Here is a 13,815-nt window from a genome sequence, read left to right as displayed (position 1 = left end):
TTATTGGACCCTAGAGCTATGGGATCCTGAATATCAAGTCTCTATTATTGAGTAATTTCAAATATGTTAAAAATTAAAAGTGATAGTTTCAACCCATTAATTATAGATTTTGTTAACATTAATAATTTATTTTGAATTTTTAAATTATTAAAGTACATATTATTCATTACGGTAAGAGTATTGTATATATAAAGATAAAGATTTATAGAGGAAATTTTTTTAAAAAAATTACAAAATAATCAATATATCTTTGATAATTTAAAATTTTAAAATATTATTAATATTAAAACAAAATTTATAAGTAATAGATTAAAACTGTTATTTTAACATAATTAACAACAAATTTATATTAAATAATAATTTATAAACTAAGTCTACAATTTAGATATATTTAATAAACTAAAATCGTTGGTTTGCCTTGTTTTTGCTAAACACATTATAACTATTCCAATTCAAATTCTGATTTTAATATTTTAACCAAACGCCCTTTAAAACTGATCATTTTCTCATTTCAATAGGCACGGGCGCAAATAAAAATGGATTAAATAAAATACAAATATTGCGTTGTTGCCTTAAAATAAAACAAATATCGCAAAGAGGATTAAAAGAAATAGAAATATTTTAAACAAAATAAAATACAAATATAAATATTAATAAAAACGGAACTAACAAAAAAAAACAAGAAGTAAAAGATTCAGTTACCACGCCACACTAGGCACGGGCGTGAAATAAAAACGTATTAAATAAAATACAAATATCGCAAAAAGGATTAAAAGAAATAGAAATATTGTTTTGAAACAAAATAAAATACAAATATAAATATTACTACCTCCGTCCTATTTTGTTTGTCTGATTCGGTTAACGAGGCTTGACAGAAGTTATTTTTAATTCAAATTTTCATAATATTAAGTTTAGTATTAGTATATAAAATTTATATATTTAGAAACTACATTAAAAGTACTATTAAACACAAAAAAATCAAATTTAAAAATAATTAAAAATTACTAAAGAAAATAAACAATGAAGAACGAGTTGGTTTGACCAATGAATAGTAAAAACGATAGGTAAAATGGGACAAAAGGAGTAATAAAAACGAAACTAACAAAAAAAACAAGAAGTAAAAGATTCAGTTAGCACACCACACTAGGCACGGGTGCAAAATAAAAACGGAAAAATAAAATACAAATATCGCGTTGTTTTGCCTAAAAAATACAAATATCGCAAAAAGAATTTTTAAAAAATAGAAATATTTTTTTTTGAAACAAAATAAAATACAAATATAGATATTAATAAAAACAGAACTAACAAAAAAAAACACAAGAAGTAACAAATTCAGTTACCACGCCACACCGCCCCCAACGGAAAGAGAGATTCCAGACGACGGAGCATAGGGTTGTAGTTTTGTAGTTTTGATATAATCCGGAGTAGAAAGTAAGAAAGACAGAGAAAGTAAGAAAGAGAGAGAAAGAGACAGTGTCTGTGATGGCTGCTGCTAGTAGTGAGAAAGGTCCAGTGGAGCTGTGTAAGGGCATCAATGGCCTCGACAAGGTTGTTCTTCGGGAGGTTCGCGGCAGCTCTGCCGAGGTAGTAATGCCATTTCTCCCCGATTCAATTTTCTCGTGTTGTTTTCATTTTCGGATAATACTTTGGGGAAGTCGATTAGGATATGAAATTTATCTGTGAACTGTCGTTTTCTATTTGACTATTTTTTGAATTATTTTCTCACTTTCTTCTTTGGTAAATTGAGATTGGTGTTTTGATTTCTAATTTTTTACTGTCTTGATCTGAATCTGTTTCACGGGATCCTAATGTTGATGTAAAATCTTAATAGATCCCATTCTTGTTGGATGTAGGTTCCTGTTTAGAATTTGTATGTACGAATCCGTATGAATTGTACCTGGAAATGTATATGTATGCAAGTCGACTTTCTCTAAATTATTTATACTGTGCAAGTATTAGAAAATCTTTACTGGATGATCACTAGATTATGCTACTGTTTTATGAGATTGTGTTTTTATAGTTTTACCATAACAACAGTATGCTGCCATTTTTGAGTAATTGATAGATTTTATAATAGTTGGTTCAACTTCTAAATGCGCAGTCTGACCTCATTAAAGCGTGTGAGAGGGAGTGTAAATGAGAATCTTCAGTTATACAAAAGCAACACTACCAGAAGTTTGGTTAAACTTATGCTTTTAATCACATTAGTTTCTATTCTTTTTGAATCTAGTAACACTTTAAGCTTAACATTGATAAATACTAAAGTATTATTTAAATATAGCTATTGATCTGCATGATTATAGATTATGAAATGCCTCTGGGATAGGCGTTACTTCATCTTCCTAAGTCTTTAGGTCATTACATCTTCCCATGCCAAACATGCATGCTTACTATGCTTGGTGTCTTGGTACTGGGGTGATACTGTTAAGCACTAGAATGCTGGTTAGACAAGTAGTCCCACATCAAGCATGTGTTTCTTTTGCTATTTCTCAGTTTTGGGATGGGTGGCAGGGAGTCTATTTCTCAGTTTTGGGATGGGTGGCAGGGAGTGTTTATGTGCAGTTTTGAAACTTCTATTCTTACCTTCATGATGTCCTTCCACTCACTGATCTTTTATTTGTGTAGTATATCAAGTTGTTTGGTTTTATATTGTATATTCATTCTTTTATCTACTATCTAGGTGTATTTCTATGGGGCCCATTTAACTTCATGGAAGAATGAACATGGAGAAGAAATGCTCTTTGTCAGTAGTAAGGTACTTTCATGAGCTCAATTATGGTCAACATAGTGTTTTTTTTTTCTTCAATAAACTTTGCCTTCTGAAATAAGATATCCTTTAATTAACTTCTACCTGAAAACTGAAAATTTATAATGCCGCATGGGTGAATTTCATGACTCATGATCTTATAATTGATAAATACATAAAAGACGCATGTTCTCTTTTACAGTGAATTTCATGAGTTAACTTCAACTGATAATGCATTCCATTGCATTAATAATTAAAAATCAATGTGGGATTGATCATTATGACTTTATACAGTGTTTTCTGGTACGTACAACTTGTATGTGAATGGGTGTAATGAAGTTTAAGTCATTATGCTTTGCAGGCCATTTTCAAGCCTCCAAAAGCAATTCGTGGAGGTATCCCTATATGCTTTCCTCAGGTATTACGGTCTTTTCCTATGTTCTGTATGTTAGTCTGATCTTATTTACAACTTACACTAACCGCTTTCTGTTTGCAGTTCTCAAACCTTGGACCTCTTGAGCAACATGGATTTGCTAGAAACAGGGTTTGGACTGCTGACAAGGATCCTCCCCCAGTTCCACCAAACTCTAGGGCATTTATTGACTTGATACTAAAGCCCTCTGAAGATGACTTGAAAATCTGGTCTCACAGGTTTGGTGGATGCACATTGATTACTTTTTGGTTAACTTTTATTTTTTCCGCACTTAGCTTTTCTGACCTGGTTTTTTCTAGTTATGAATTCCGATTGAGGGTAACATTGGGACCTGCTGGAGATCTTATGCTAACATCTCGAATAAGAAACACCAACACTGATGGAAAGCCCTTCACCTTTACATTTGCGTATCACACCTACCTCTCTGTTTCAGACATATGGTGAGCCAGTCATTATGACTTGTATAAATCCATTACTTAGTAAATCCAAATCAATTGGTATTCTTTTCTTGTAGTGTGTGGTTTCTCTTTTTGTATGCCACTATGCCTTGAGTTCATGAATCTCATTTGCAGTTATATGTGTTTACATTTTTGCATGCTGGTTCTGTACAATATGAAGTGATCAGATCAATTTTTATTGTTGATCTGAGAAAAGGATGACATGGCTGTCATTTTGCAATTATTCAAATTTAAGGAGCTAAAGAAATAAATACCGATTCAAAGCTGATCACAATAAACTGGATTATTGTTATAATTTATGGAATGATTAAATTATATCAAGTTATTTGTTAATAGTTTTAGGATTCCCTAAGACTAGCCAAGTCAAACTTTTCTTCCTAGGTATGTTGCAACTATGTAGTTCAATGATGATCTGATTGTTTTGCTGGTTCCATTTGCTTATCTAAGGAGGGGTCTAAAAATTTTGGTTTATTCTCTTCTCTATATTCTATATTTCATTCTTACCTTTATTATTCTATCTTTTTGTTTATTTGTGATATATAGGATTTCTTGTGCTAGATAAGTTGTATCAGAAGATCAAGCTCTTAAATTACTTCAAATAACAATAACTCAATATACCATCAAGGGTGTTGGAATGTCTCGGTCTTGGGGTTGTTAAACATTGAATCAGTTCTCCTATATAAGAATTTCTTGTCTTCCATTTTTGGAGAGATGCATAATATTTTCAGTAAATATATGTATAACTTTACCCACTGTTTCTCATTTTTACCTTTTCCTATTTCCTCTACATTCTACTCTCTCCTCAGAACTGTTGCCTATTTCACCACTACAAGATCATGCACTAATTACATGTTCTGATTCTGGTATTTAATTTATGTATAATCCTGACCCAATTACTTGTTGAAATTTATCTTCAAAAGAGGATGAGCAATATGGGGTGTTAGCTGTCTACAATTTTGTAGCAGCAAATAATGCTTTAAGAATATATAATTATGGAAAACTTCAATATTATTGTTTGTGCTAAGCAGGTCATGATGTGAAGGGTGCTTCTTTTCTTCTGCATGAGAATCTGTTTTTTGGATAAATTTTTGTTATGTATGTCTAGAGTATACAATGCCTTTTAGATTAATTGTTTACTGATTTTGTGTTTCATGAAGTGTCTTATTAAGTTCATACATGATTGTCTATCTTTAAGGACAAGTGAACCTTGGATGTTTAGTTTTTTATGTGATAGGCTTAAACAATGATGCTTTTTTACTTGTACTTGTGCTGCTGATGTGACAGTCTTTGGAAAATGTTCTGTTCATATTTTTGAACCATGGTTTTTTGCTTTATAATTCTTGTAACAGTGAAGTTCGTGTTGAGGGGCTAGAAACACTGGATTATCTTGATAACTTGCAGAATAGGGAGCGGTTTACTGAACAAGGCGATGCTATTACTTTTGAAGGAGAAGTAAGGATTTTAGGAATTTTCATTGTGTCAAGTATTTGTTGCCTTTACCATGTCTCTCATCCATAATTTGGAACACAATTTTACATAGGTGGATAAAATATATCTTAGCACTCCAACAAAAATTGCAATCCTTGATCATGAAAAGAAAAGGACATTTGTTATTCGTAAGGATGGACTTCCTGATGCAGGTAAGATGGTCATTCCCATTTGCTTTTTCAAGACGGGGAAATTGGTTTCTATTTAATGTAGGACATCTTATTTTTTTCCTGAAAGGGTGATTTATTCTTTCTTGATGGATGAGGTGTAAAGTGGATTCTTTACTATAAAGGATATTTTTATAAGCAAGGTTTTTCTGCTAAATATGAAGCTTGCTGGGTTTTTCACTGAAATTCTTTTCTATTTAGGGTATTTGATATGCAACATATCTGCCAATTCATTAGTTTTCTGGTTTTTGTTTTTTTGTTTTTTTTCCTAACATGACTGATTATTAAGTTTCTACATTTCACTTGAAGTGGTGTGGAATCCTTGGGACAAGAAGGCAAAGGCAATGGCCGACTTTGGGGATGATGAATATAAGCACATGTTGTGTGTGGAAGCTGCTGCTGTGGAAAAAGCAATCACTTTGAAACCCGGTGAGGAGTGGAGAGGAAGGCAGGAACTGTCTGTTGTTCCTTCAAGCTATTGCAGCGGACAGCTTGATCCTCAGAAAGTTCTTCATGGCAGCTGAAACATGTTTGTGCTGGCTTATATCATGTACAGGTATTTCTCTATTTAAAATTGCTTTATGTTGTAGAATTATTGAATCACTGAGGAATTTCATAGCATTATTCTGCATTTTCAGAAAATAGTAGTATTGCATGTGGCCATTTCAGTTGTGTATATTCTTGTGAAATATTCAGCATGTGTACTTTTGGTTTGTTCAGTGGCAGTTGATGGCTGGATTGGAAAAAGTGATTGTGGTTTATGTGTTATACATGTTTATGGACAGACTTTTGTCCTTTTATTCCACCATCACTAATTTTGTTTAAACTTAATGATGTGTCTTATTTCCTTTGTTTTGTAGTACTCTTTTTTTTTACTACTTTGCCCTTATTTTGGCTAGGGCAAGACTAAGGAAACTTCCTAGCAATTTTGGATGAGGGATTTGCTCTCAAATAAGTTATGTGAATATTAGAAGAGTTGCTCCCTTTCATTAAGAGTCAAGTCTCTAAGTGTATCTTGGAGGCTTTACTCTATATAGATAAAGCTGCTTATTGTGTATAGTTTTGACATTATTTTCAGTAGTTCCTCAATAAAATCTGTAGTTTCCCTTTATTCCTTTACCTTTCAACATTCCCCTTATAATTTTCCACTTGGGAACGCATTGCATTCAATTTGATTGATTCCTTTGACAGCTTCATTGATTGATAGAATTGTTTTATTGCTTCAACCTTCAATTTTGTTTTGTTCTCTTATAGATATTAGAAACTTAAACAAATACATTTGTCTGCCTTTAATATAGTTTTGCTATTGTCTTTTGTAGGTGCTCTGCTGCAATTCATGGTGGGAATACAACTGCAATCTCTGTTGAAAATCTATTGTTTTACATTTCCCTTCATATGACATCTTCTCTATATTGAATAGAAGTTGGATTTGAGTAGTGAAGACTGAAATAATATTTGGTGTTAAGGATTTTACCATTCTGGTGCCATGTCAGTTTAATGAAGATGCATGGTCAAGATGGCAACAGATTAATACATTGCTCCTATTTTTTTAGGATATATCATGGATTAAGGGGCCTTATCTTTCTATACTTTCAAGGATCAATTCTATAGAAATTCTGAATTCATCTAATATGTTGAAACATATACATGTATATACCAGAAAATATTTCATTTGCCATATATGTTCTGCATTTGTTCATGTGTATGTTTTTATTATTATTAGAGTGGTGATATTATATTTAGGTGCCATTTGGTTAATATTATATTACATAATATCGGTAATGTGGGTATTGGAGTATTATATGATTTTTTAAAGGTAATGTAAGGTTCATAGAAATGAGTTTTACATTTGGGGGTGTTTGGTTGGATGAAAAATCTTTTCCATGGAAAATGTTTTCCCAAAAGTGAAGGAAAATGATGTTTTATGTTGTTTGGTTGGATGGAAAATATTTTCCATTGGAATTCTACTTCCTAAAAGTGAAGGAAAACAAAATCTTAGCAAAAGGTTGGTATTTTGTTTTCCATAGGATTTGGGAGAAAGTATAACACAATTGGACTATTTTACCCTCATCAAAGTTTAGTAATTACACATGTATATAATTTGTTATCACTATTATTATTAAGGGTATATTGGTCTTTATATTCATAATTCCTTACCATTCCAAACCCAACCAAACAATGGAATTCATATTCCTAGTAATTTCTTTTCCATCAACCAAACAACGGAATTTATTTTCCTGGTAATTTGTTTTCCATGAAATTTAAATTCCTTTTCCTTCAAATATTTTCCAGCGAACCAAATGGATATATTTAGTTGCAATTTTAGGAATTCTATTCTCCAAAATTTTAGGTGATGTGAGATTTTTGAAAATGTTGAAATTTAAAAACGTGATAATCTCAACTAACTTAAAGGTACACAGTTTTGATGTGTTATGGAATGTTGCACCGATTGATTGATATTCCCTGCAATTTTCTATTTGACATTTACTGGATGCTTTAGGTTCAAAAAATAAACTTTTAGTACATTAAAATCAAACGTTTAGTATATTAAAAATAAACATATAATATTGCTTATAACGTTTAGTATATTAGAAATAAACATATAATATTGCTTACATATTTTAAGTATTACTTATATATTTTAGGTTGCAACGAATATTGCCAATTTCACACATCATTAATCTATTAGTGAAATATTTAGTAAAAAAAAGTTGTTTATATAATCAATTTTGGAACTAAATTATTCCACTAAATTGTTTTAAGTAAAAAAATGTTTGTTAATCATATATGATACTGACTTTTGATCTTATGATAATTTAGAATAACTATCAAAGTAGGTAACAACAAATATTGTATAAAAAAAGTTAGTTTAAAATTTGTAAATTGTAATTTTATAATTATTTATTTATTGTACTTTTTTTCTTCAAAGTTTATAAACTAATATAAAATTTAACTTCTTCCATCTCTAATTTATTTTTAAAATTTATTACATAAACTTAATTATATAATATATTCCGTACATTTACGGGTGAATTTTGAGTATTATATAAAAAAAAAGTTAAGCATTGTTTTATATTTCTTGGTTGCAAACTCCGCCTCAGCGAACTCTTTACTAGGGTCTTAAATAAAGTAAATAAAAATAAAATGAGTGAATATCAAATTTAGTTGTGGATTGTAGTGGTTTTTTTTTATATTTAGTTATAAAATATTCTTTGTACTTAATTAGGTCATCAACTTTAATGGTTTTACCCAATTAAGTTCTCAACTGCTTGAATCAATGACTAAATTGAAAAAAATCACTATAGTCAGAGACTAAATTGGATAAAACCACTATAGTCGAAGACTAACTTGGGTAAAATTATTATAGTCGAAAACTAAATTTAGTATTAATAGATGTGAAATTATTAAGTCATCTTAACAGAAGATTAAATTGAGTAAAACTATCAAAGTCGAGAATCTAATTAAACACAAATAATTATTTAAGACTAAATTGAGAAAAATTAGTAAAAATGAATATTAACTCAAAGTAAAATAAAATAAAATTTCTTTAAAAAAAAAACTCAAAATAAAATAGTGGGCACTGGGCACCGTTTTCATCCAAGAAATTTGCTTTATCTGGAATCGCTCGCTAATTTCGAGGCTTCCAATTTCCAAAGCCATCACAAGGTTGAAGAATGCAATCAACTGAGTAATCTGCGAGTTGAAGAAAAAACGAATGGATATCTCATTCGCAAAATTGCAATCTAAGTCCAACAATTTCCACTTCCGTCCATCCCTTCCACCGCACCACTACTGTAAATCAATCACCTCTGTGTGTTTATCTGTGTTTTCAATATCTACATGTGAAGAAGTTCTGATATCCTTCAATTTTCAGGGGAAAAGGATGTAAAAGTTCTCGTTTCGCCATTTCTAATTCCGGTAATTCCTCAAACTTCAATTCGATCTATGCATATGTTTCTAATTTTATTTTTTTTTGTTTTTCTTTGAATGTTAGTTTATTATGTAATTATACGGATGAATAGCTATGTAAATGTGAAGCACTTTTTTGCTGGTAAAAATCTACGTCCATGGGTTTTGTAGAAGAGGAAAATGGAGAAAGGGTTAGGTTGATAACACTTAACGGGATTTTACCCTTATAATTATAAATCTATGGCTAGGATCAAAGAGGTAGCATTTTATTTGGAGTATATCTAGTTATGCAACACCGAACTAAGATTTTGCACTCTAAAAAATAATATTCTACATTGCTATCATCGGTAGACTAATTGATACCTGTGAGGATACTAAAGGTGTAGGACATACCTTGTAGTTGGGAAAAAATTGGAGGATAGAACTTCATATGGTTCATAAATTTCTTAGTGTTGTCCGGTAGGGGTTCATAGTTTGTGACTATAATTACTTTTGGATTGGGAGTGGGGTAGGGAGTTATAAAGATGAAATGAAGGTTTTGTATCTGTAAATAAATGATGGTTTTGTACTTAAAAATAATTCACTTAATGCATTCCATGTAAGGATTTGGTTGACTCTTTGATACCTAGGATAGAAGATTATAAATACTTAAAGACATATGCAGATTGAGAGTGGTTACTCTTGGTGTACTGGCAAGAGTATTGCTGAAAAAAATTGAAGGGAGATATGGTAAATTATAAGTGCGTTTTTGGGAAAGGTTTTGCTATTTTTTAACTTTTTTTTTGGTCATTTTGGGAGGAGGGGGCAGAGAGTAATAAATATGAGCGATGTGCATCTATCTGGCATTTTATATCAGGTTGACAAAACAGAGAAGAAGAAGGTGAGAGACAATTAAATTAATTGAGAGTTTGTAGTAAGCAAACGGTTGGTTATGAATCTATTCCTCTTTGTAAAAAATAATAAATTAATAGGCTACACAGAGTAAGTGGCAAAAAGGGAATATTTCAAAGAGAGCATCATTAAGCTTAGAATTTACATGTTAATTGTATAAAGCATGGGCCAATAAATTATGAAATACATGTTAATTGTATAAAGCATGGGCCAATAAATTATGAAATTGAATATGAGGCTAGATAGGTTTTAAGGTTTGGCAAAATAGAATATTCCCCATGCAGTAAATCTGGTATAGATTCCTATTAACCATAATTTTGCAGCTTCTAAAACATTGTTATTAACCATCACCAAAGAAGGAAATCTAAAACATATTTTCCCTTGAAGTTCTCATTAAGAAAAACCTTGGATTAGATACATAAGTTCAAAAGATGGAAGCACAACCTCACAGTGCAAGTGGAGGTCCATCACGCTGTATACTAACACTGAACCTTTTGTTGTACTTGCTGGAAGAGCCAAGAATGAACCATCCAAACATGGGGAAAATGCACAGAGTCCTAATATTAAAAATAATGTGTTAAGTAGAATAGCAGAAGGCAGTTTTAATGATGTTGCATAACTTCCTTGAGTTGTTAATATCAGTGCTAAATGTTTCCTAGGAGCAAGTTATGTATGTAATTATTGGCTATAGAAATGTAGTAACATGGATACAACAAAATCATTTCAAGTACAGAAAGAAATTTAAGCCCGGCTTCTTCAAAGGAAGGAGGAAGGATTGTTAACATTTTAATATGATAATCAAAGATGAAATGAATTCTAAGAAGTAGGAAATTTAAAGATTCTCCAGAGGAAAATAGAGATCTATACTATGTTACCTGTACTATATAGAATATTAACTGAATTTTGTAGTTATTCTGTCTGAATGCAATAACAAGGGGAAGAAGTGAAGAACTAGGATGAAGAAGCTCAAAACATGAATGATTGAACAGGCAAGAAGAAGATCTAATTTGATATATTTCCCAAATAATATAACCTCCACCATCTACATTCTACATTCCATCATTTTCATTTCTTTGAGACACAGATTCCACTTCACCTAAGGGCTTCACAGAAAATGTGATCTCCAATAAAAATCTATAGTCCGCCCTATCCCTTGCTTACACTTGCCATTTCACCAATTACTCTGAACCAAACTGCATGTGCATTCCTTCTTCCTTCTATGTCATTCTTTCTATATGACTATATACTATAGTCAAAATTTTATTCTTTACATATAACTAGTGGTCATATAAGATCATTAGTAAGCTTCAACTTCTCCCGATCTAATCTCCAGATTTAACAGATAGCATTGAGTGCATAGAAGCTTACTCCTTCTATTATATTATTGTTAGATGTTTGCAATCCAAACCATAAGAACTATAACCCTATGAATTTGAACAGAAGCAATATGCATAAAAAATGAAGATATGGCAATAAAGTTGAGGAGATATGCCCAGGACATACAAATAAAACCAATAGAAATCTTCCATTAATTACCACAGATGAAAATAAATTTTTTACAGCTGAAAGACTGTTAAAATATAGTGTATAAACTATTAATAGTGTATAAACTATTAGTAGTGGGATCCTTATATTAAGGGTAGTGGAGCACTAGCATGTATTAGGGCAGGATTTAGGGAGTCTTGTCTCTCCCTCTCTCCTATATATGTGTATCAGTTTATGCAGTGAAGTGAAAGAGAAATACAAGAATTGCTACTGCCCACACAAAGCTTTTCTCCCCATTTTAGTTTATTAACATGGTATCAGAGCCTGCTGGGCATTGATCGGCGCAAAGAGGCGAGCAACCGGTAGAAGTTTCGCGGTGAACGGAGCCTCCACGCGCCGCCACGCGCCTCCGTCGACCGGAGCTCCGGCGACCACGCTCCGGCGCGTGACGGCGCGTGAGGCCATTTCCGGCGAGTTTTCCGGCAGAAATTTATCTAGTTTGTCTCGTTTCTGTGAGCCCATTCCATCATGGTGTCACTGCTGTCCGTCTTCAGCAACTTTTGCGATTTTGTCCCCCTCTCTTTCTCATTTCTGGCGCAGCAGAACGTTCCTGGCAGCAGCTGCAGTGGTGACTGGGGAATATTTCTGGCTGCTATGGTTGTAGATGATGAAGTAATAGGTGTTGTTGATGTTGGAAGTATTATAAAGAGGGAGGAACTATTTGAAGTAGGTTTGTTTGGCAGCATGTTTTGGGTTTTGTGTTGTTTTGGTTTTATTTTGAGTTAATGTGAAGGGGAATAATTGGGCAGTAGATTTTATGTTATTTGTGTTTGGTTTATTTTGGGTTTGTTATAATTTATGGGCATATTAAGTTTAGTTTATGAAAGATTAGTCTCATATGTAGCTATGAGTCTATGATAGGGTATGAGTTGAGTCAATGTAGCTTGTTCAATCTGAGTAATCAGGGGTGTTGCAGTGATGGGCAGCACGGGTGTCAGGAGAGGTGCGGACCTGGCATATGCCCGCGGCAGTATTGAAGGCCGACGGATGAAGAAGAATGGTTCAGGATGAACCAGTTTGTGTGCATGCAACAAGAAAATAGGAAAACACTGGAGTTGGGCAGCGCTAGTAATGGTTTGTGGTGTGAGTGGCAGGTGCGCTGTGGTGTTAGGCAGCGTTGATAATGGTTTGGGGTGTGAGTGGTAGGTGCGCTGTAGTGTTTGGCCTTGTTTTGGCTTCGTAGAAGCTTTGTTGGTGCAACAAGGTGAGCTGTGTACTGATTTGGCACAGCGTGATTCGAAGGTTGAACAAGAGATTCGAGATTTAAGTATTGGTCTCGAAGGTTATGACTCTCGATGGGAAGGCTTATAGCTCATGTGATAAATATTTGTAACAAGCTGGACATGATTGATATCTATGCTCCAGCTTGAGGGGGAGTGTTAAAATATAGTGTATAAACTATTAATAGTGTATAAACTATTAGTAGTGGGATCCTTATATTAAGGGTAGTGGAGCACTAGTATGTATTAGGGCAGGATTTAGGGAGTCTTGTCTCTCCCTCTCTCCTATATATGTGTATCAGTTTATGCAGTGAAGTGAAAGAGAAATACAAGAATTGCTACTGCCCACACAAAGCTTTTCTCCCCATTTTAGTTTATTAACAAAGACAATGCAATTTTCTGCATAATTGAGAATAGAATGAAACTTATAGAAACTAACCTCTTGAATTTGGAACAGTATCCAATATCTTTAGACTGTTTATGTCATATATGAAAGTCTTCTCTTGCAATATGACAATCAATCTACATAATCAAGATCGTACTGTAATCATCTTATTTTCTTTGTGGAGAAAATCAGATTATTAACAAACAATAATATGCAGTGCAATTAGTTGATTTCAACGTTACACAAAAGAAAATGCTCTTCACGATGTTAAATGCATAGTTTTCTTTCAACAACATTCTTTGATGCGAGCAGTTGGACAAGAATCACCACATTCTGTATGCCAGGACCATATAAGTGGTTGTTAAAGAATACTAAGTAGTATAAAGGAATTCAAGAGCATGTGAAAATGTAATCAAACAAGAATACAAGATTTCCACATGTATATTGGGTATTTGAAAGAAATAGAACAAGTGCATAAATACATGTACAAGTCAGTATGCAAACATATCAGAAAAGAGTCTTCTTGCTATTTTTTTCTGTTTCTATCTTAATCTTCAGATGGTATCAGAGCTG

General features: G+C 32.5%; 1 protein-coding gene across 2 annotated transcripts; it reads left to right on the top strand.

Moving 5' to 3' along the window:
• Window positions 1-1,318: 1,318 nt before the first annotated feature.
• Window positions 1,319-6,991, top strand: LOC116012766 (putative glucose-6-phosphate 1-epimerase). Of its 2 annotated transcripts, XM_031252420.1 has the most exons (9): window positions 1,321-1,584; window positions 2,681-2,755; window positions 3,108-3,164; window positions 3,243-3,397; window positions 3,479-3,619; window positions 4,987-5,089; window positions 5,178-5,277; window positions 5,602-5,848; window positions 6,612-6,991. In XM_031252420.1, the coding sequence occupies exons 1-8, from the start codon at window positions 1,483-1,485 to the stop codon at window positions 5,814-5,816; spliced, it is 948 nt and encodes a 315-aa protein (XP_031108280.1). In that variant the 5' UTR covers window positions 1,321-1,482; the 3' UTR covers window positions 5,817-5,848; window positions 6,612-6,991. The 2 variants fall into 2 exon arrangements, with proteins under 2 accessions (XP_031108279.1, XP_031108280.1); XM_031252419.1 differs by having other exon boundaries at window positions 1,319-1,584; window positions 3,243-3,619.
• Window positions 6,992-13,815: the final 6,824 nt, after the last annotated feature.

The sequence above is a fragment of the Ipomoea triloba genome, chromosome 3, assembly GCF_003576645.1.
Source record: "Ipomoea triloba cultivar NCNSP0323 chromosome 3, ASM357664v1".
NCBI classification, from domain to species: Eukaryota; Viridiplantae; Streptophyta; class Magnoliopsida; order Solanales; family Convolvulaceae; genus Ipomoea; species Ipomoea triloba.
The sequence above is the reverse complement of the archived record's forward strand: the minus strand, read 5'-3'. Positions and strand labels throughout refer to the sequence as shown.

Coding starts and splice junctions, on each gene's coding strand:
- LOC116012766 (XM_031252419.1), top strand. CDS start 1,483: ATGGCTGCTGCTAGTAGTGAGAAAGGTCCAGTGGAGCTGTGTAAGGGC. Junction 1,585..2,680: donor TTCGCGGCAGCTCTGCCGAG/GTAGTAATGCCA, acceptor TCTACTATCTAG/GTGTATTTCTATGGGGCCCA. Junction 5,278..5,601: donor GGATGGACTTCCTGATGCAG/GTAAGATGGTCA, acceptor TTTCACTTGAAG/TGGTGTGGAATCCTTGGGAC.